Source organism: Tachypleus tridentatus, chromosome 9, assembly GCF_004210375.1.
Source record: "Tachypleus tridentatus isolate NWPU-2018 chromosome 9, ASM421037v1, whole genome shotgun sequence".
Lineage (NCBI taxonomy): Eukaryota > Metazoa > Arthropoda > Merostomata > Xiphosura > Limulidae > Tachypleus > Tachypleus tridentatus.
In genome coordinates, this window is record NC_134833.1 from 97883432 (window position 1) to 97907066 (window position 23635).

Sequence of the window (23635 nt, forward strand, 5' to 3'; positions counted from 1 at the left end):
CCTATTTCTTAATTTTTTATTAAATTTTTTGTCTCATAGTTTTTTTTAGGGGGGTACTAAGTATCCAGAGTGATTAGGCTCTAGGATTATCCTTCTCATAACTTTGTGCTGAGTTTCGAGAGTGAGTGGGCGATAGGCTAACCCTTCTCGTAGAGTTTCTTACAGCTATCTTTCTTCACTTAATATATATACATTATTGAAAATATTGTAAGAAACCCGTCATTATTTCCCGCATCTTTACTTGGAGTTATCTCTCAATATTACCTAGCTTTTTCTGACAGCTTTGCTATAGTCTTTCTTCATTCTAGCCATGGTGGCAGACTCTTCTTTGATTGAATTATTAGCCAAGGCTTGTTTCGGTCATTCAGCATGAGATTTTCTAACCTTACATCTATTCTTCCAGTAATGCTCTCTTCGCTGGGACAAAAACTCTTCAAGGTTATCAACATAATATTTTGACATTTTTTCTCGTTGTTTCCTTGAATGGCATATTTTAAACATTGCACTGTTTAAAATACAACCTTGGTTATCATTAGATCAGAAGGAGCTTGAAAATAATGCAGAGGCAAACTATGCAACTTATCTATCTTTCTTCAGTCTAGAGCGCTCGATCAAAGCCTTGTCAAACTTCGGCAGTGGTAGCGTTCGTCTTCATGCAAGAGACTCACGTCTTAGTCACCGATTGCTATGATAGAATTGCTTTTTTTTTTTTTTAATCTAGCTGATACAGTTGTTGGCTGATCACGTAGCGCATACATAAACAATCACTCACCTGAACATGATACGAGGTCCGGTTGTTACTTGTCAACTCACAAAGCGTGCTTGTAATAATAGAATATGCTACTAGTGTATTGTTAGCTTGTTAGTAGTGTTGTAAAATGGTTATTGTTATTACTTGTTATTAACAAAGCTTAATTCAGTTATGTGCATTTAAATTTACATAAAATTAAGGCAAGGAAAAAATAAACTTTTCCAACAACGTTAGTCAGTCAGATAGTCAGGCTAGCAAATTTGTGGTTTTGTGAATTTTTTGTTCTACCGCCTTTCTCAATTGCTTTGCTGGCATGTTATTATGTGGCTAGTTTGTCAGCTACTGAACAGTGTCTATATAGTTTTGTTTACATGCTGTTTGTAATATGTTTGAGTTTTAATTTGTATTGGACATATTGTAAATCTGGCCCATTCCTACCATAAGTACTAGCATGCTTAAAATACATTAAATAAAATCAACACTCACGTACAATCGTCTGTAAGTAAAATAAAAATATAACTATAAACGAGTCTTAATTTCTGTCGTTTTGATAAAATTATTTATTAGTGAAATTATTTCGAAAATATCGAAAATCATTCGACTGTCCTGTTTAGGCAGCAGCGAACAACTTACAGGGGAGCAATCACGTTCAAAAATTCTTGTATTTTGCGAATCATCACAGTCTTGACTGAAATTGGTACAGCAGTCGTGTTATATGGTGACTAATAAAATTCTAATAGTAGTTCCAACAAAGATATCCAAAAGAGTTCGCTATCAATATATGTCTAAACAAAGAGCAGAATTTGACATGGAAATGGAATTATACATAATAAAAGTTCTTATCAAGTTTCTTCCACCAATAAGTTCGATTAAGATATATAATGATAGGAAAAATCAAAGCACACAAACCCACAGTGTGTATACGTGTGTTTCTTATAGCAAAGCCACATTGGGCTATCTGCTGTGTTCACCGAGGGTAATCGAACTCCTAATTTTAACGTTGTAACCCTGTATACTAACCGTTGTCCCAGAGGAAGACAAACTGCAGTGATAGAAACAAAGAAACCTCGTGAACCACATCTCATGGCTGTGATTGTACTTTAAGTCATTGTAAAATCCATATATTCGATTACAACAGCCTAACGGTGGATGATGCTGATTAAACGCATTCCCTTTAGTTTATCACTTTAAAATTATGGAGAACTGACGAACATCACTCTCGAGTAGCTTTGCGCGAATTTTAACAAATAACCAGTTACATTCACAAAACTAGGCCCGGCATGGCCAAGCGTGTTAAGGCGTGCGACTCGTAATCTGAGGGTCGCGGGTTCGCATCCCTATTGCGCCAAACATCTCGCTCTTTCAGCCGTGGGGGCGTTATAATGTGACGATCAATCCTACTATTCGTTGGTAAAAGAGTAGCCCAAGAGTTGGCGGTGGGCGGTGATGACTAGCTGCCTTTCCTTTAGTTTTACACTGATAAATTAGAGATGGCTAGCGCAGATAGCCCTCGAGTAGCTTTGCGCGAAATTCAAAACAAACAAACATTCACACGAACATGAACTTACTGTAAAAGTGACAAAGAGTTTCAGTAACATAAATATATTTGATTTACTGAAGCACGCTTTAACGTAAAAAGAAAGACAATTATTGAAAGCTGTGGAAATAACTGTAATAACCAACACTACAAAACATGTAGCCTAATCATTTTAACTTGTCTCTATGGTTGTACATTACCAATCAAGAAACTTTAAAAAGTTAAACCTTTGGCAGAAGACAGTTAAACAGATTGTACTATAAATCTTCATGAAGTTGTAAAAAAACTTAATTTATTTCAGAAGGCGGTTACAAAGATTGCAGTGCCAATGAAGAAGTTTTAGTAAATTAAAACTATTACAGAGGACAGTTACACAGGTTACAAAATCAATTATGAAGTTTCAGTGAATTGAAACTATTACAGATTACAAGTATCAGTCATGAGGGTGCAACAAATTAAAACTCTTGCAGAAGACAGTTAAACAAACACTCGAAAATTGTTCATTGTGTTTCTACAGTTTCAAGAGTTTCGAATAAAAACTTACTTTCCCAAAACTTCCCTTTCCTAAAACTTTTAAGAAACGGAAATCGCTCAAGGTGTATTTCTTTCTTCGCTGGATTTTCGAAACTTTAGGTGTAATCATAGAAGACTGTGTTGGTATTGAGGGTTTGTTAGAGTATCTATTTCTTCGAGCACTGCTGGCCTGCTCCAACATACGATCATATTCCTCGTCTGAATCACTGCTGAGAGAAGATGGTGGAAGAACAAAAGACAGAGGGATGTCAGGTGGAGATTCTGTCTTTGTTGTCACAGTAGGTGGGTAGATATCTGTAGGAGTAAACAGTTCGGCTAGTTAATATCCTTTGATGTGAAAAAAACAACACAAATAATATAAATAGAAGTATACATCTTTTTGTATAACATTTAACTTTAGACTTTAAAGCTTCTAGAACTTCAGCATTTGTGGAAATAACAATATTCAGATGTTGAATAGTAAGATATTTCAGAGGCAATACCAATAACAAATTTAAACGGAGTGGTGCTAAGATTCAAGCACAGCCGTCCTTAATTTTAAACCAACAACCAGAGAAAAGGCAACTAACCAGTTAGGAGCAATCAATGTCTCAAGAGTTTTATCCAAATAACGAATTGACTGCTACTTTTATAACGCGTCCAAAACTAAAAGTGGTGGAGAGTTCATTAGCACCAATTCTTGAGCCCTTTAGTAAGCAACCCGCCATACTAGCTAATAGTCACGCCCAGTCTTTGTTGAAGCGAACTGATTTTACTCATGTTACTCCATTAACATAAACATAACTAACAATATGTTATCATTTTATAAATGCCACTCCCTTAGATTCAAAAGTAAGTCTTTGGATTTATAACGCACAGATTGCACACAGAACAAATAGTTCATTGTGTAGATTTGTGCTGAACGGCAAATAAACAAAAATTTAATGAATGTGATATTACACAATATTATGAACAAAAGCTGGAATTATTCACTTTTAACTCGTGTTGTTAGTTTTATAAAAGTAGAAGTTTTATTTTATATAAATACTTCTCACCACATATACTAGCTAAAACTAATATATATCCTATTTTACAGTAACAATAACACTAAACAAAATTTACCTTTGTTAAACGATGTTAATATTTCTAATAGTACCTTATTTGCCGGTGTATAAAATGATACTTTTTATTATTAAAATAATGCTCAATTTTTTCTCTTGTCTAATACACAAGTTCAAAGATAGAGTTCCTGTAAGAACACTTCAGTTAATAGTATATTTAATCAAAAATGAATTGTTTCTTTTAATTTTATTTTCTTTTTGAATAAGTGTGTTTACATCGCGCTACCTATAATAACAAATTTATAATTGTATAATTTATCCCGATTCTTTATAATTAGAAGTATTTTTCTCACGTGCTAGTTACAATTAATCAAGACATTTTTTACTTGGAATGTCTTACATCTCATCCACCACACTGAAATATTACTAATGGTATATTTAAAAATTTAGTTTCTGTATCGTACACTAAGTTGGTAAACATGTGTTTATAATAGAGCACTATATCTTAAGGTTTAGCATTTGTTTTAATGTACAACGAGTTCGACTATTATGAAAACTTTATAAAGTTGTTTATTACATGTTGTGACTTAAGTTATGCTCCATTAAGCTGTTTGTAGCGTTTGAAGAGCATATAAACTACAGTTGTGGCTGTACTGATTACCTCATCGAGCAGGTTAATACAGTTTAAAAATAATTTCTCAGAATTTCTTTACAAAAGTAACATCCTAAACTTGCTTGAAAATAGATGACGTCCTATACATCGAAACGTAAAGAAATATACTTATCTAGCTTTAAAACAATCCTAGGTCGTCTTATACATGGGTTCGGTTCATCTTATACACCAGCAAATACAGTAGTTTGGGTAACTCCATACAGCACATTCTTATTTTTCATAACAAGTACTACAACTTCTAGCAGTTGTTGGTTAACTTCATTTCTTACCTTTCTTTACTGTTGCCAAGACTTCTGATAATAGTTTTTGGTTAACTCCACATAAGTTGGGTACGTGTATTGCACATTTTCGGTGACAGTTCAGCTTACATTCTGAAATCATCACATACTCTAGCTTTGAATATGTTTTCATACAGAACAACACTTAACTCTGTGTTGTTATTTAAGAAAGCTTTTTCTCGACATTCTATTCTTTCGTTAATTACTTTCGAGTAAGATGTCACGTGCTTGCTACATGTTAAAATATCAGAACACATAATATGCTAGGTGATTTAATGTAAGCGAAGCCTGATGTTAACAGTTCAGTAGGAAATTAATGTTTTCATTAATTTAAAGACAAGCTTTGTCTAATAGCTATTCTGTGTTTACGTCATTTACGTTGTCAAGTCCAGTTGTTTAGCCTCATCAACCTTTTCACTTTATAGTTTGTGGTGAATTGATCGCTATTAATCGTCTGGCATTCTTCACGTCCGTAAACAGAAAACAGCACAGAAAAACTAAAATGAGGACTACAGTTTGTAGTTTAACTGCTGTAAGGAATTCGTTTAAACAGCGAAAAATGCTGCAAAAAAATAATAGACGCAACACGTACAACTCAGATGTCTAAAAACAATATATAACAATATATTACTGTGGACTTGTCAACAACGTGTGTGTTTGTGTGTTTTTTATCGCAAAGCCACATTGGGCTGTCTGCTGAGGTCAACAACTTACTCAATCATTTTTCTTTACAATAACTTATTCAATCGTTTTTCACAACAACTTCTTAATCGCATTTGTTAACAACACCCTACGCCCTCCGCTGGTACAGCGGTAAGTCTAAGGATTTACAACGCTAAAATCAGCGGTTCGATTCTCCTCGGTGGGCTCAGTAGATAGTCTTATGTGGTTTTGCTATAAGAAAACACACACACACACAACATACTCAATCGTTTTCCTTCGGCACAGTTGAGTAAAACAATGACCAGGATTTTTAAAACAAAATTTTTTTGCAAACTGAAAAATTATTAAACTGATAAACTAAAAAACTAAAGCACACTTAATAAATGACAATTTTTTTTTTATAATATAATCCAGGTCGAAAGAAGTTTAAGAAATCTATTAAGGTTTGGAAAACTGATCCTTAAAAGTTTCTTCATTTCATTAGAAGGATTCAGTTAAATGAATTTATTTTTTTATTCTTTTTGGTTTCTATAAGCTTCATGACTATGTTTTCGTTTGAAGTTTTATGAGACCGAATTCACAAAACGTAAATAAATCATTGATAATAATACCTATACAGTGATTTTTTAATATTTGTAATTATCTTTTAAATATATTAATTTTACTTGCTTTTTTAACTATTCATGGATTATAATTGATTCTTGTTTTAAATGTGTTTCAATTTTCCAGTATTTTCTATACAACAGTTTTATAACAATTTGTTCAATTATTTTTCCTTACCAAAACTTACTCGATCGTTATTACTATGGTGTCAACAAATCATACATAACATTTCTAGGAGATTCACAACATCTACTTTATTTTCTCCCAAATTCTCCGTTTTATATAATTTAACATTCGGCACGATAATGCGACCACTGGTATTTATATTTTTTTCGTCAAAATGCTTCTTATTCGAAAACATGTAACTAAATTTTCAAGTTAATTAAGCATGAAACAAATGACACTTTACAAAAGATAGGTTTATGTAAATTAACTTATGAATCGTTTATTTTATCTTTAAGCAAAATTGTACCACCCAACATTGAATCGACCAGAAGATTTGTACCATGTATTAGGTTGAGGAATAATTCGTGAGCGTTTTTAAATAATTTCATTCAAGCATTACATGCAAGACTATACAATACTTCAATGCATGAACACATTACACCCAAAACATTTATTATGATACTTTATTTCATGTAATACCTAGGTATATAGTATGCAGTTTTAAACGAAATTGCAAGAAATTAAATGCGAAAAGCAGATGGTGTCGAAAATGCTCGATTTTGTCCACTTGACATTCCATTTAATGAGCTGAAAATGAAAGCAAAAATTAAAGACATATGAAAATCAAACACACCATCTATTAGAGCAAAAATTTATCTACCAAATGACATGAAATATTCTGCGAAAGCATTTCATTTATGAATATATTTTGTTAACTTGAAAAAACGCTCACGAATTATTCCTCAACCCAATAACATTGAATCGACCAGAAGATTTGTACCACATATCGTTGAATCATCCTAAAGATTTGTGCCACGCAACACTGAATTGATCAGAAGGTTTATATCATATGACATTGAATCATGGGAGCAGCATGGCTCGGTAGCCTCGGGTTTTGTTCTCGTAATTGGAACCTTGCGAGTTAAAAGCTGGTTCGCGTCGTGCTGTTGTGTCTTCGTAGAAGGTAATTTACTCTAGTTATTTCATTCTACAGACTGTATGATGATTACTAGCTGTTAACTGGGATTTAATCTCGATCTTGTCCAGAATAAATGTATCACTATTCTCATTCGTTTGTGCTATTTAAGTTGAAGATTAGCAGCAAACCCTACATTCCATTTTAGCATAGCAAAGATTTGACATCGAATTGGCCACAAGACCTGTACCACATAACATTTAGTCCCTCGGAATATTTGTAGTATGAAACACTGAATAGACTGGAGCATTTGTACCATACAACAGCAAATCGACTGAAATATTTTAACATGCAACTGTTCTTCAAAGTTTTAAATAAACCAAAGAATATTTACCACTAATTTGGACAAACAAGAACAGTACCATAAGAGAAGCTGCAAATCGAATAAAGAATCTTTAATACACAGTTTTGATAAAATAAAAATACTTGTGGCACTTAAAAAGCGTTTAACTATATTTTTTATAACAGTGTATCCAGTTCTTTTTTACTTTTCTGAATTAACAAATTAAACTTTTACATGTTGATTTGTACCAGATAATATAATTCATAACAACCTAGATTAAAGCTGTATAACGGTCTGGATCTGTTTATTAGTAAAGATACAAACAGTTCTGATGATATATATTAATCGTAAGGGGTACTGATAAATTTTCCAGACAAAGGCTAGCAAGAGAAGAGAAATAATTCATAGCTAGAACACTACTCTTTTTCTAATTCTCTCTCTCGTAGATGGAAAACATCACATGGACTTTTTTTCTTGTTCCACGTCACTAAGTCCAAATACGTTCGCCACACAATGACTGAAATATTACTTTTATTTGCTTCGGTGTTGTTTGTTTGTTTACGAATTTGGCATAAAGCTACATGAGAGCTATCTGCGCTAGCCGTCCCTAATTTTGCAGTGTAAGACTAGAGGGAAAGTAGCTACTCATCACCAACTACCGCAAACTCTTAGAATATTCTTTTACCAACAAATAGTAGGATTGACTGTAACTTACAACGCCCCCACGACTGAAAGGGCAAGTATGTTTGATGTGACGGGGATTCGAACTCGCAACCCTCTGCTTACGAGTCGAATGCCTTAATCACCTGGCCATGCCGGGCTTGGTGTTGTTAACAGCATTGCAAAAGTTACAATGTTCTCTACGTTAAGGTAATAATTTTTCGTGAATATGCACACGAGACTTTAAGGAGATATTCAGTATTTAAAACCCTTGCTTCTGATAACACTATTAAATTACACATACTATTTAAAGTGCGTAGTTCTGTTATTTTTATGAGGCCCTCCGGTGGCACAGCAGTATATCTGCGGATTTACAACGCTAGAAATCGGGTTTCAGTACCCGTGGTGGGCAGAGCACAGATAGCCCATTTTGTAGCTTTGTGCTTAACTTTAAACAAACGAGCAACTATTTTTACGAGAAATTTGTAGGTTCCGTTCCTCTTTTTTACTGGTAAAATTTTAGAGTTCAGTCCACTCATGAACAATTTAATGTCATTCTAAAGTAAGGAGCTCAAAATTGAAAACAATACTACGAATATTGCATAACCAGTGAACTATACCTATTCAGCATCCATTTATCTAAGTAACTGATTAAAATAAAAGCAATATCATAGGTCCTAAGATGGAGTCCTGAGGTTCCTTACTTGTAATGATAATCCTGTTTGACTAAACTCCTTTTCTAACAACTCTCTGCTTGCTTCCATTTAGCCAATTTTCCATCTCATGAGTCAACCTATGCCCTCGTATGTAGCATCTGTCAAATGCTTTTTAATACATTAAGTCCACATTCTTATCTTCATCTGCACAAATAGTATCTTCTTCAAAATATATCAAAAGATTTGTAAGGCAAGATCTTCTCCAACTAGAACAGTGTTGACTATCCAACAAATTTTAAAGTTTATTAAATTAACGCGCAAAACATCTTTTATTACAGTTTCAAACACTTTTCCCACTAATGATGCATGAATGATAAGCCTATAACTAACTATCTGGACAACTTTTATCACCTTATCCAGGACTGACAAAAAATAGTAGCAGTGGCTCACATTTTAAATGTTTAACATTCCTCAAAACCAAAAACCATTGAGAAAATATTCTCTGACCCAGGAGACTAGGCGTTCCTTAAATTTCTTACATCAACCATAAAACAGTAATTTCACAGTAATCGTGAAATACTACTGTCATACAAAAGCCTTTAAATATTACTGTCACACTATAACAATGAAACCATGTTACTGTAGGATATTACTTGAACATTAGTACCATGAAATATTACAGTCACACTATTTCCTTGAAATATAGCAATCAATAAAATATTCTGGTGAAATTCTTTTGTTTTGTCACACCAGGTTAAACATCATATATTTAGCCATCGAAATAATAAACTACATACGTAAATTACAATCACTCCCAAATTTAACGAAAGTGTTATATAGAAAATTCTTTATAAAATTAAAATTCCAATTAGAATGACATAAAAATTATACACATTGATTAAAATTAATTTTATTTATAGAAACCCTTGAAATTATCGTGAATGTTTCATTATAAAATGCAATAGAAAATTTCAGATACTTAACACTATCGATTAGGTTCAAGTGCTATTGAAAAGTACAGATAGATAATGTTGATTCTGTAAGAGTTAATTCTGTGTCAGAGTTGAAAAATCAACATTTTTTCACTTTTAATTTTCTGAAAATAACATTATGTAATCCCAAACAACACCAACCACTAGTTTTCGCTATGACTACTCTGACATATGTAAGTTGAAAACAAAATGAAACGCTTTACTCACGATCACATTTCAAACCTTGGCGAAACAGGCCGTAAAGAAGTGAACCGCAGTGATCACAGAAGGTAGGGCTCATGTAGTTATAAACATTGAAGCGGTGAGGGACGTTGATTTTAAACCGTTCCCTGAGGTACTGGAAATTATAAGTAGAAAAAATTAGACTAAGCTATTCAACATAGCTAAATTAAAGAACATTTTATAAAAACAAGTTAAAATTCCCTCATAACCGAAGTAAAGAAACTGGCACATTTCAGAGATTTATGCACTAAAAACTTCGTTATGTTCTTGATTAATGAAAACAGACAATTCTTAGCCTAGTGTTGTTTTTTTGTGAGATTGGAATAACTAACAAAAATTGGGTGTTTACAGCTGCGATATACTGACTGTAACCGACCGCAACATAAAGAAAAACTTTGGTAAGTTAGTGTTTTCTTTAGAGAAAAAAATGCTATAAGTAATAAATAAATCATCTTTTGAACGTTCCAGATCAATTTATTTATGGTTATCTCGCTAACTTTGTGGAACTACGTAACTTTATACAAGAAACCGATGTAAAGAGGGCAACCATATGGGGTACAAGAAATGTAAAAAACAAACAACAAAAATGTTTGATTCGAATAATTTGATCAAAACAAAATACAAACAAGATACAAATCTTCTCATTCACCAGAAGATCAAACTAACATCTTAAAATATAGACATTGAAACAAACACATCAGTAAGATCTAAATATGCTTGTATGCTTTATTAGGACATTTTATAACTGGACAATTTACATATTTTTTTTTAGTTTCACAAGGAGCTACATAAAGGAATATTTGCGCATAACTGTTTCTAATTTTGAGCTGATATGCTATCGATGGAAGACAAATAATTAAAAGGATCCACCATTAGCTCTTGGGCTGTTATTGTCTGATCGTATAGTAGGATTTAAAAATCAGTCTTATAATGTATCCAGGTCCCCAAAGTTTTGGCTCATATTGATAGTCATTCGAGTAAACTTAGAATTGGTTTACAATAATAATAGCTTGTGTTAATTTACATTGACAATAGAATGTTTTAGTTTATAATAATTTTGCATTGTGTTAATTTTCAACAGTCTTATGTTTAATTTTCACCAAATTTTAAACTCCAGGATAATAAATTACCAGTGTGTTTTGTGATTCCATCCCAGCTCCAGGACATTTTCCAAGAAACTTATCATGGCAGCGTTTGTGAACGGCTACTTGACACGCTGCAGTGAAAGAGACAAATCGTATTGTATGAGGTTCTTTTTTAGGTATCATTGAAACGAATTTGTATAAAGCAAAATTTAAAACGATTAATTTTGATCACGAACTAAGATTATAAAGAAATTTTTTTCCATAGGATGTGATAACGCGAAATTATAAAATAACATATTTGTTTTCAATGGGTTCAAAATATGGTAATTTTGTTTACAACTTACTTTTACACTGGTACCCTTGCTTTCCAAATCCCCTGAAACGAGTATAAAAGTGATCTTATTTGTAAATTCGTCATGTTGAAATATAAGATTTTAGCACAATAAAGAACTAGGAAAGCATTATTCTATTATTTTGTCAATATCATTTGTTTGTTTGCAGATCGAAATACATACTTTTATTTTTTTGTTTTGAGAGAATAAATAACAATCTAAAACTGGTTGATTTACATTAACGTGGCCTTAACCAGTTTACAGACATTCACTGAAAATGACTATCAGTTCCCATGTAAATAAAAAAAAAGCATATTTCAACATCAAATGTATAAACGAAACTTGCACAAAAATGTATACAAAAATCTCTTTCAAAAACTAATAAAATATTTCCTTGTACTAACATCAGGCAGTGTTAGGTTTACATCTTCTTTAATGTTAGGCTTTGCTACGTTTTAAAATGTACATTTATAATTTGTATAAATCAAAATCATTACTTACTAAAAAAAGTAATAAAATAGTTAGAATGTATATACACTTGAGTAATCATTGTATCCGTCAATCTTCGATTTTAATTTATTATTTGAAGTTATAATACTGAATATTATATAGATAACTTGAAATATCCTATAAAAACTTGTTCGTTTGTTTGTAGTTAAGCATAAACCTACACAATGAGCTATTTGTGCTCTACCCCAGAAAGGGTATCGAAACTCGGTTTTTAGCGATATAAGTCCACAGAAATACTGCTATACCACTGGGGGGCTATAAAAGCTTCTTTATAATCGTTACACGTATGAATAATTATTATAATAAAATATTCTAGTAATGTAGTAATCTCGTCCAAAGCAAATAAAGTTTGAAGATACTTGATATTACGTTGGTTCAAACTACACTCGGCTTCAATAAATGTGAGAGAATAAATCTATATTTGCATGGTAGCTATGGCAACAGTAAATTTACGATTTTTGTACCGTTGAGAATGTTATTCCATGTTATTAAATTATATGTGTGATGTCATTAAATTAATTTGGTTTTGAATAGGCCCGAAGCCTCTGAAATCTAGAATATAAAAAAATGCATGAGTACTTGTTTGTTTTTTAATTTTAAAAGCTAATTTAATAAATTTATATCATGTTTCACAAGTGGCGTCTTACCACATAAAGTCCTTACAAAATGCACAAAAAGTTGGCTGTCGAAAAAATTTAGCAATAAATTCGTGACCGTTTACTTCATGGACTTTATGATGTCTTACGGCTCCACGGCGTCTTGCAATTCCACTATTTGTTCTTAAGTCATCTTCTAACAAAGGAACTATATGGGAAAAGAACGCTGCTTTAATCGTTTTAGTCAACAGGTAAACAGTTTTCACTTTTAATCTTAATGTGTCTTGCTACGTGGTTCTTACTCTAAAAACCATTAGTTTTATTTCAATTTTATATATATGATAATTAGCGTTTTAGGTTCCTAAAACTTGCTTTTATATTTGACGTTGCTAGTTTGTATAGATCTTAAAACTCCCGCTAGTATATGTTACGTTGCTATGTGACTTTCAGTTTTATATACGAGGTTAGTATTGTTTCAAGGTGTGTTTTTGTTTTTACTTCAATGTTTACGAAGTTTCACAGGATATTGCTAAGTGGTATTAATAAATGTAATGTAACGTTGTTAGGTAATATTAGTCCTTAGTTTTATATAAATTTTTGCAAGGTAAGTTTAAATCTTCGTAACTTTTATTTTCACTAATTTATTTTATTCAGTTTATTAATTGAATACACACATTGTTAAAATTTGTTTAATAATTACCGTAATTTTCTTTATCTTAATTATTTTATTTTAAAAATAAAATTATCATGGCAGTAGCTACTTTATAAAACTATTTAACAGCGAGAACACCGATATTGTAAGCAATATTTTCAGTACTTTAACTTAGGTGTTAGCCAGAAGGCTCGTGGCGTTAAGATTAAAACATTTATTCAAATAAGTCAATAATACCCAGAATGTTTAAAATTTGACGTTAAGAAGTGTAGTTAGCGTTTTGCTTTCAACTGAGTTAAAAAAGTTAGTTCAGTGAAATATTTAGTTTTAGTGAAGTATTTGAAATATTGTTATTTATAAAATACATTTAGTTACCGAATGGATTAGCAGTGAAATTATACAAGCGCTTTTTTATTTTTTAGTAGTAGTACTGTTAACGAGGTATTTACGTTTGAATGTTTTTTGTAAAGTTCCTTAGGCCTACAAGACACAAAAATACAGAAACGAAGGTAAAGTATAGAATGTACCAAAATTTGAAATAAATTAATTCGCTATAACTACATATACTGGACTTCGTTTTATTTACCCTAAATACTTTTAAAATAAACAACCAAGCAAAAAACAGTATTACAATAATGAGTTACAAATAACAAGTAGTGAAATCTGTAATCTCACCCATTAAATTATGGAAGATTTTCTCATTTATATTTTAATCGATAGATAAATACTATAAACTAACGCTTTCGAAATTATTTTTGCATTTTTAAATAAAATCAAGTAGGTCAAGTAAAAAGCAAATGTGAAAAATGTCATCAGCGATTTTTTTTGCAAAAAAATATTTGCGATTCTCACTTTTCAAAAACGTGTTATGTAGATTAGAATAGGCAAATTAAATACAAATACAAAACGTCACTGGAATTAATCAATTCCTAATCAATATTTGTACAGATAATTGTACTAATTAATTAATGGGTCATTAATTAACAGTAAAAGCCTAGAAATATTTAGTAATATTTTTCCTTGTGAAAAATTATGATCTTTTATAAACACGTAAGAGAAAAAAACAAGACATCAATTTTCAAATGGCGTTAACGAGGTTGTTGTTACGAAGTGTTATGAAGTTAAATAATCCACGACAGTTGTTTTTTATTAAATTGTGTTATATTTTTAGTCAGCAATAGGATGACAATATTTACTTACCTTCACCATCTTTGTAGCATCTAACTTGGACGTTCATTCTTCCACTTGGTCGTAGTTTAAGCTATAGTCATATAAATCATATAGCGTATAAAAACAAATCATAAAGAAAGGGTCAAACTCAACTGTTACAAGTTTACATTCGGATAATAACTTTATGCACAACGAACACTTCGTAAAAATCTGTTGCAAAGATAGGTTTTAAATTACCACCATTATTGTTTAGCTACGTTATAGAAACTGTTGACCATAAGCAAGATATCAAAATCGCTTTAGATTAACATTACGTCTAACCGTTTTCTCTTACAGAGTTTTCTTTGATTGTCTTGTTTTTTGTTTGTTTTTTGCAGTTCGCACAGAGTTACACGAGAAATACCTACGCTAACCTTCTCTAACTTAGCAGTGTAATACCAGAGGAAAGGCAACCAGTCATCACAACCCACCGCCAACTCTTGGACTATTCTTTCACCAAAGAATAGTGGGGTTGACTGTCACATTATAATGTTCCCATGGCAGAAAAGGCGAGCATGTCTGATGTAACGGGGATTCGAATCCTCAGATTACAAGTCGAGCACCCTAACCACCAGGCCATGTCGGACCTTTGTTTTTCTTTTAAAAAATTGAACTTTATTCCAAATCTAATTATTCTTAGCGCAACCTAATATTTAGCGTTGGACCGGCAATCCGAAGGTCTCGGATTCTAGTTGTTGTGCTATCAACATGCTTCGAGCTTTAAGCTATGGGTGCATAATAGGAGTGACAGTCAATAAACGTTAAGAGCTGCTGTGGCTGAGGAGCAGAAGTCTCTTACCTGTCCGTTAGCCCATGGTGTGCATAAGGTGGTGTTCAGGGGAACATACAAACAAATCCAAGCTTTATGCAGATGTTTTTTCATATGGACAAATCTTAGACAAAATGTTGTTGGCTCTGCACTCATTACGGTTCTTTCTGACCTTAATTTTTCCATTTTGTGTTTATATATTTTGTTGTACAACTTAAATTAATTTTTTATATCAGTTATTATCTTTCTCTGACTGGCAATATCTCCGTTTTAAGTATCACTTCTCCTTTTACTTACCTTAATAATTATATACAAGCTCTGACATGTGGAACGTGGGAAGACTTCCGATGCCTGGTTTGTAAAATAACACAACTTACATATATATGCTTGTTGTTTTTCACTCATGTTTATAAAAGTTATTTAAAATGAAAAAAAAACATGAGAGGAAACAAATACGCTTGTCGTTCTATTGCTTCAGTGGACCTGAAGGAACGTACTTCTTTATGCCATGGTGAACAGATGTAATTTTACAAAACAATACCCGCTTTTCCCATATATCAACTTGTGTCAAAACCTTTTTGTTCCATTCTTTCAGTTCAAAACACATTTTACTGTATCAGAATTTCATTTTATTTGCTTAAACATTGATCTGCAGAAACTTCAAAATGTTTACAAAATCTCGAGTATATTGCCACGTAATATTTTTGTTGCACAAAAAAATAACTTTCTCTCTGTTTCCATGGAGTAGAAAATTAAATAATCTGCGACCAGTGTTTGTTTTATAAGTAAAGAAACTTGAAAGCTCCTAATCCAAGTAAGTCTCAAACTGTAAGTTCATTCATTCCAATGCTTGCGGGTTCGACTCCCAGTCACACCAAACATGCTCGCCCTTTCAGTTAATCCAACTATTCGTTGGTTAAAGAATTGGCGGTGGGTGGTGATGACTAGCTACCTTCCCTCTAGTCTTACACTGCTAAATTAGGGATGGCTAGTGTAGATAGCCCTCGTGTAGCTTTGCGCGAAATTAAAAAACAAACATTCCAATCCCAAATATCTTTCGATCAGCACACGTACAATTGCCATATTTAATTCGAAATTTTATTTTCGTGTTAGAGCTTCATATAACACTGAGAGCATGCGATTTTAGACAGATGTTGTTTTATGAATAGCTTATTACAGTCGTTACCCGATCAAAACACACATAAATATTAATACAAGAAAATGTGGTTATAAAAACTTTACATTAATTCGTGAAGCAGATTGATTTAGTAAAAAAAACTTTTCTGAAAAAAATATTTTCTGAAATACGAGTCTCAAAATATATTAAATTTCATAATTTAAAGCTCATTCAACAAAGGATTTGCAACTACATCTATGACAATTCTAAGATATATTCAAAAGTTTTGAGTAAATAATAATTTTACATTTGATAAGAAAAGGTGTCTTTTTTACTTTTTCTATTTATTTCCATTTTATGTTTCTTACCCAAATAGAAGGAACTTCGTCGCTTCCTCTGCACTTGTCGGCCAATACTTGTACTGGAATCAGCAGGTCTGCTAGTAATTTGTTTGGTTTGTCCATAACCAGGAGATGAATTAGTGAACCTAACGAATCAAATATAAAAGAATTACATCCATGACTGTATAAATTTGAATGCAAATTTTTATCTTCTTTGAAATAGAATATTACAGAAAAAACAAACATCAATCCCTTCTTTATCAAGCAGATTATAGCAGGACGAACGAACACCAATAAAAATGGTGCTTTCTTGATCAGACAGAATATTTTGGGACGAACGAACAGGAGTGTATTATGTCTTCTTGATCGAGCAGAGTACTGTAGGACAAACGTGTGTGTGTGTGTTTTCTTATAGCAAAGCCACATCGGGCTATCTGCTCAGCCCACCAAGGAGAATCGAACCCCTGATTTTAGCGTTGTAATCCGGGTAGGACAAACGAATACCAATGTCTGATGTTTTCTGGATCAGTCGTAATATTGCTGAACAAGCGAACACTAATAATATTTTGATCAGAAAAAATAATGCAGGACAAACACCACTGCCTTCTTGATTAGACAAAATAATGCAAGATATATAAAAACCAGTGTCTTCTCGATCAGACAAAATTTCCGAATTTGTTGTTTTTTTTTCATTATTGTTTCGTATTTTAATTCGATTGAAAATTTACACAAGTGTTATTTGGAAAACAATTTTACTTAAACTAAAGACGAGGCAGGTACGAGTTAGTGACTTTAGTATGCTGATGGTGAAACGAATTACTGACAGTAGGATCTGGGGTAACGCTGTTAGGAAATAAACTTTACTTCTCGAAAATATAGAACGGTAAAATTAGTACAGTATACACCGTCCAAAGAAACGATTTTTTAAAAAATAGTTTTTGTAGTTTTTATTCTATGCCACCCCTTTGACACATAATTCTGTTTAAAACTGTTTCCATCCGTGAGAACAAGTTAATAATGAAACGATACCCACACAGGAAGAACAACAAGTTCTGGCTTTATTCAGGCATGAACAAAAAAAGAAAATATATCTTCCCAGTATCTTTAAGGAGTTTAAGTTAATCTACTGTCTACTAGTTAACTACAGATGATTATATCCCAACCTCACAAAAAAGTCAAGATATACTCTTCAAAAAAAGAAACGCAAAAGGCAAAATTTGAGACAAATTGTTAACAAGTTTATTCTGAGTAGTTCTGTAAGACATGTGTGAAACTTTGCACATTCACTGCTGAACATCTGCAAAGGCGAAGTCCACGCTCACTAGTTGAAGTTTAACGTCACTCAACGTCAATAACGAGTATGCCCCACGTGAGCATCAATAACTGCTTGGCATCTCCTGCCCATGAAAGCGATAAGATGACGAATCACATCCCGTTGAATGGCTGTCCACTCAGCCTGCAAAGCTGCTGCAAGCTGAGGTAGAGTCTGCGGTTGAGGTTGTCGCCGTCGCAGACGTCGGTCCAACTCGTCCCAAAGATGTTCGATGGGGTTTAAATCTGGTTATCTGGAGGGCCAGGAAAGAACGTTGAAGTTGTGGTGTCTCAAGAAGACAGTGATGAGTCGGGGTTTGTGAGGACGGGCGTTGGGATGTTGAAAAACGTCGTTTACGTTCACCATGATGGGTTGCACATGGGGCCTAAGAATCTCGTCGACGGTTGCGTACGGTCTGATCGGAAATCCTACGCAGCCCTGATATGGTTGAGGCAGTAGACGTCGCAGTGGTGGTCCTATCCCGAAGGTGACGTAACCGGATGTAGCGATCTTGTGCGGGCGTGGTCACACGAGGTCTGCCAGATCGTGGACGGTCACGAGTTGATCCATGTTGTTGGTGACGATTCCATAGCTTTGTGATGGTGCTTGGGTGGACATTCACGGCTCTGGCAACATCTGATCGAGATTCGCCTGCTTCCAAGCGACCAATGGCGTTGTTGCGTTGTGCTTCAGTCAGTCTTGGCGTAACTGTATTGCGTGTCGGTGGCTTAATACTGAGCTATGGAAACCGAGAACCCGTCATTTTTATAGGGATTTTGCACATGTTGCACTTGCAGAACATGCAGATCTCTTAAACAAATTTATTGGACAATAAATGCGTTTTGGCGAAAAATCCGATGTTTTCCTCCGCTTTCAAAGTGCACAACTTTTATTGTCATTTTGGTCTGACAATCAGTACCTTAACATGTGTAACATCACATACTCTGAGCTTCTAACGTTCTTACATATATTTCTCTTTAAAATTAAAAAATATCCCTTTTGCGTTTCTTTTTTGAAGAGTATATTTACGTCATCTCGTGCATATACATTTTAATCAAACCGAATTATAAATTTATCTTTGAAGTAAAAAAATATTCAGGCTTGTAAAAAGTAATCGTTGGACATCAGTTAAGTGTATTTAATTTAAAAATAAAATATACCAGGTTCGCATTTTAATGAAACTAATTATTTAAAAGAGTTAAAACTTTACACTTCTCAGGTATATTTCACGCCTTTTGTGTCTGTAAGTGAAAGATTAACATTTTCCATAAACGCCCTCTTCTGTCAACTAAAAATTTATAAATTTGATTAATAACGTTAAAGATGTAACATGATGTTAAAATATTCTACTACCAATACTTAAAATGTTATTTATAATGAAATTGAGAAGAAGAGCAAGCAATTACTATATCATTACGAGAAATAGTTAAGTAACTCTAACATATGTTTCATAAAAAAATAATCTAACCAATCTTTTAAATCTGGAAGCTTTTGTTGCAGTTTTCATTAGCTCCTATGCAACGTGAAACTTAAATTAAAAACTTCAAAGGTCAGTAGTTATATGAGACAAACTGATTGTTCTTACAAGAAGGTTTAACCGTAACGTGGCATTTTTAGTTTAAAAATTATTTTTCTGAAAATTAAAATTCTTGTATTACTGTTAATCTACCTTCATATCAATTTTTTGTCTGAATGAGTTAATTCAGCCAAGCTTAACTGCAAGAAGTGAGTAACACCAAAAAGAACTCTTGTCTAGCAAAATGTATCTCTAGTCCTTCCTCTTTTCTTGTTTAGTGAAATGTAGCTCTTTTTAAAGTCCTTTTTCCTTGTCTATCGAGATGTAGCTCAAGTCAGGGTCCTCACCCGCCTTGTTTACTAAAATGTAATTCTTGTTAAAGCCCTCCTGGTATCTTGTCTAGCTAAGTTTAATGCTTTTTAAAATAACTTTTTTCTTGTCTAACGTAGCTCTTGTTAAATTCCTCAACTCCAATAAACTTTCGTTGTTAGTTTAAAGAGAAAACCGTTCGCGAACTGTAAATAGACGAACTTTACAGAACTGAACTGTACACAGTCAAATTCTTCTTCTTTCTAGTAGCTCAGTGGCAAGTGTGAGAGCTTATAGCGCTAAAAACTGTGTTTCAATGTCCACGGTGAGCAGAACACAAATAGTCTGTTATGTAGCTTTGCGCTTAACAACAAACATCTGAACTGTAGAACATAAAGTAAAATATATCACCATTTACAGAGCAGAAACTAAAATAATCTACGATTAGCACAACTTGAATAAGAATTATACATAACTATCCGAAAAATGCCATTTACTATAAACTGATAAATAAACTGAAACAGATGTAAACTGTAGAATAATGTATGAATTATATATATATATATATATATGATTATGTACGTGCATAGACATGGTCTATACACATTTAAGTCTGTATATATGTAACTATGCTTTTCGAACAAATAAACTGCAAAAGACGAAATGGCCGTTCAAGATTCTAAATGTAAAGCAGTTAATGATCATTATAAAGTAACTATATCTTACATCATGTATCGAAGGTAAAAGAAACCAAAACTTTTACACGATGCTAAAGGAACTGGTATTATTTATCACTTTACCAGAAATAACTATTTACAAACACGCTAATACCATCAAATCTTTGTATAGTTTTCAGCGCGTATCGTAACCACCTGTCGCTCAAACTAACATATCAAATACTTAACTTTGATTGTTCTTAAATTTGTATAACACAATAAAGAATTAATTTCTGATGGCACATTAAACGAACGAGGCTTGAGCTGCCTAAACATTTCATTTTTGGTTTGTTTGATCACAAAAATACAAACAAACTAGTCGTATAATTAAATATGAATGTTTGTATGCTAAAAATTAAACTTTTTCTCTTGTGAACATTTAATTAACATCTTTAGATATGTCTTAATTTAAAAAATAATTAAGATGATGTGTTCCTTGTGGCTACAGAAATGTCTGAAGAAGGGTTTAGTGTGAAAGGAAAAGTTTTAAAATAACAATAGTGAGGTTAAAATAGCTGACAAAACATCGTTAAAATGTGTTGAAACTTAGCTTTTAGTCCTTCAGAATTATATTATTTTGGAAACCAATATTTAAAGAAAACTGGGCTGAAGCATTTAATACGAGGGGATGTCAGCTCAGGAATTTTTGTTTTGTTTAGAAATATATTACAAATGACCAAATAGATAATGATGCAAAAACGTAGGCAGATTCATATTTACACGATATTTGTTAAACTACTGTTTTATTTTTTAAAATAGTACTAAAAGAATTTAAAATTTTTTATTGAAGTTTACTTTTCCTTTTGGTGGTCAATAAATAAATCTTTGTATACTTACACTATATTTTGTTTCATTTATAAAAAGAAGTTAGTTCGTAGTTAGTTAAATAACTAATATGCATAACAAAATATCATTACCTCTAAACAGATGAACATCAAAACAAGAATTCCATTCTGGATAATGAATCTTCTTTCGTTGCACCAGCTGCACACCAGGTTTTCCTTTTGGAAATAAACATTATTGTTATTAATTTCTTTAGCCACCTCGTTATTTTCTTTGATAACATACGATTGATATTTGCCATTTTGTTTTAGTTGTCTACTCTCTAATTTTAGAATATTTTTATCTAATAAAAGCAGCTTCTGATTACAGAGAAACTTTTACGTAACCTCACCTAGTAGTGATTTCGAAATTAAATTATCTTTACAGTGAAAAACTTCTTAATTTTAGATATTCTCAGAATAAATTACATAATAAAGAGTGTGTTAAATATTCACAAGTCTTAAAATGAATTTACACAAAAATAGTGACACTTTTGGAGCCTTATTATTACAATACTTCGTGAAGAATGTTGTCAGGTTTTGTATGTATGAGTGGGCCAAATTCTGTACAGTAGGCATCTGTGGCTTGTTGGCGATAAATTTCAACAATAAAGAAACAACACATAATCCACTAGTTTAAAAATAATATATTTGAACAAGTCAAACATATATACACATTTTTGTTACACACTTGGTTATCAAAGCTGTATCCAGATCTTTAAATAATTGTCTTTTTCGTCAAAGAATAGTTCAGTTACTTTAGAACACAATTTATAAGACAAATTATTTTTCTCTACTCTTCTCATAATATATTTTTTGATACTTTCACTTTAAGAACCGCCACTATAAGCTCTTTATGGCTATATTAACGTTTGTTTGTTTTTTGTTTGTTTCGTACAAAGCTACTCGAGTGCTAGCCATCCCTAATTTAGCAGTGTAAGACTAGAGGGAAGACAGCTTGTTATCACCACCCACCGCCAACTCTTGGGCTACTTTTTACCAACGAATAGTGGGATTGACTGTACCATTATAACGTCCCCACGGCTGAAAGGGATAACATGTTTGGTGCGACCGGGATTCGGATCCGCGACCCTGAGATTACGACTCGAAAGCCTTAAACCACCTGGCCATGCCGGGCTTCTATATTAACGATCACACACACTAGATCTATCCATCTCCAACTAACTTTGTCTAATTTCTTGAACTACATTCCGAACGCATATTTATAGCTTAACCAATGCCTAAAACTTTCTACACACTACATGATATCATGATACAACAATAATCAATTAAAGCGATTAGTAAAATCCAGAAGGTTCAAGTAACATGATGTTAATTCACAACAGTTTAATTACAATAAATACTTCGTAAACAGTTACGTGAACAAACTTGGCTCAACTATCGCTTCTAAAAATAATTTAACTTTACTACTAGCACAATATAAATTATCTAAATCATAATCTTAACATTTAACTTAAAAAGAAACTGTCATATATATCTAACAATTGTTAAAGAAGCCATGAATTTATTTTCACTTACAGCTAAATATACAGAAAAGTAACAGTAACACTTAAAATGATTCTAACAAAGAATGTTGTAGAGAAAAAATAAGATCTCTCTTATTTAAAAGGTCAGTGTTTAAAGACAATAATCGGCGAGTGCGGAACGTTGTACTAAAACTCTCTACGTATGGATAACACTGAAGTTTGTATTAAAGCATTAAAAATGTCATCTGAATTTTATTCTCTACAGATAATCGGAAGCTATATTAGATATGACATATTCGCTCCATCTCCAGTGTAAAGGCCGCTTTTTAGCTATATAGAGCGTTCCAAAATTGAAAACTGGCGAACGGCCCAAATAGAGATTCCTTATTTTCCTTTCATTATCACCTTTCTTTAGCGAAAGTCCTCCGCTAGTATAGCGGTAAGTCTATGGATTTACATCGCTAAAATCAAAGGTTCGATTTCCCTCGGTGGACTCAGCAGATAACCTGATATGGCTTTGCTATGTGAAAAGACATACATTCTTCAGCGAGCCTAGCGCTTACATAACAGTAAATAGAACTTTATCATCAAAACAGGTTTCATGATCTTTGACTACCTATTTTATTATTTTTAAATGCAAAACTTATAAAGTTTTAGAATACGTTCTGTAACCTAGTAATCAAAGTATGCCTTTTTAGAAATAGTAAATAAACAATTATTGGAAAAAATAATTATTGCTAAATGAAAAATCGATGTAGGGCTGGCTATTTAACTTGAATAAAAGAAATAAAAAAAGATAGGACAGAAGTGTCATATCACTTGATTCTGCT

General features: G+C 32.6%; 1 protein-coding gene across 8 annotated transcripts in view; it reads right to left on the bottom strand.

Moving 5' to 3' along the window:
* Nucleotides 1–23635, bottom strand: part of LOC143225831 (putative protein kinase C delta type homolog) — an 80177-nt gene that overhangs the window by 18251 nt on the left and 38291 nt on the right. For all 8 annotated transcript variants that reach the window (XR_013014101.1, XM_076455906.1, XM_076455911.1 and 5 more), the window contains 9 exons: nt 21415–21498; nt 16672–16790; nt 14409–14469; nt 12608–12764; nt 11463–11494; nt 11164–11249; nt 10019–10148; nt 4805–4906; nt 2833–3116 (listed from right to left, as the gene is read on the bottom strand). Coding sequence is in view for 7 of the 8 variants with exons in the window: in XM_076455906.1 (XP_076312021.1) it covers nt 2833–3116; nt 4805–4906; nt 10019–10148; nt 11164–11249; nt 11463–11494; nt 12608–12764; nt 14409–14469; nt 16672–16790; nt 21415–21498 (1055 nt within the window). In the remaining variant the exon portion in view is untranslated. The remainder of the gene's footprint in view (nt 1–2832; nt 3117–4804; nt 4907–10018; nt 10149–11163; nt 11250–11462; nt 11495–12607; nt 12765–14408; nt 14470–16671; nt 16791–21414; nt 21499–23635) is intronic.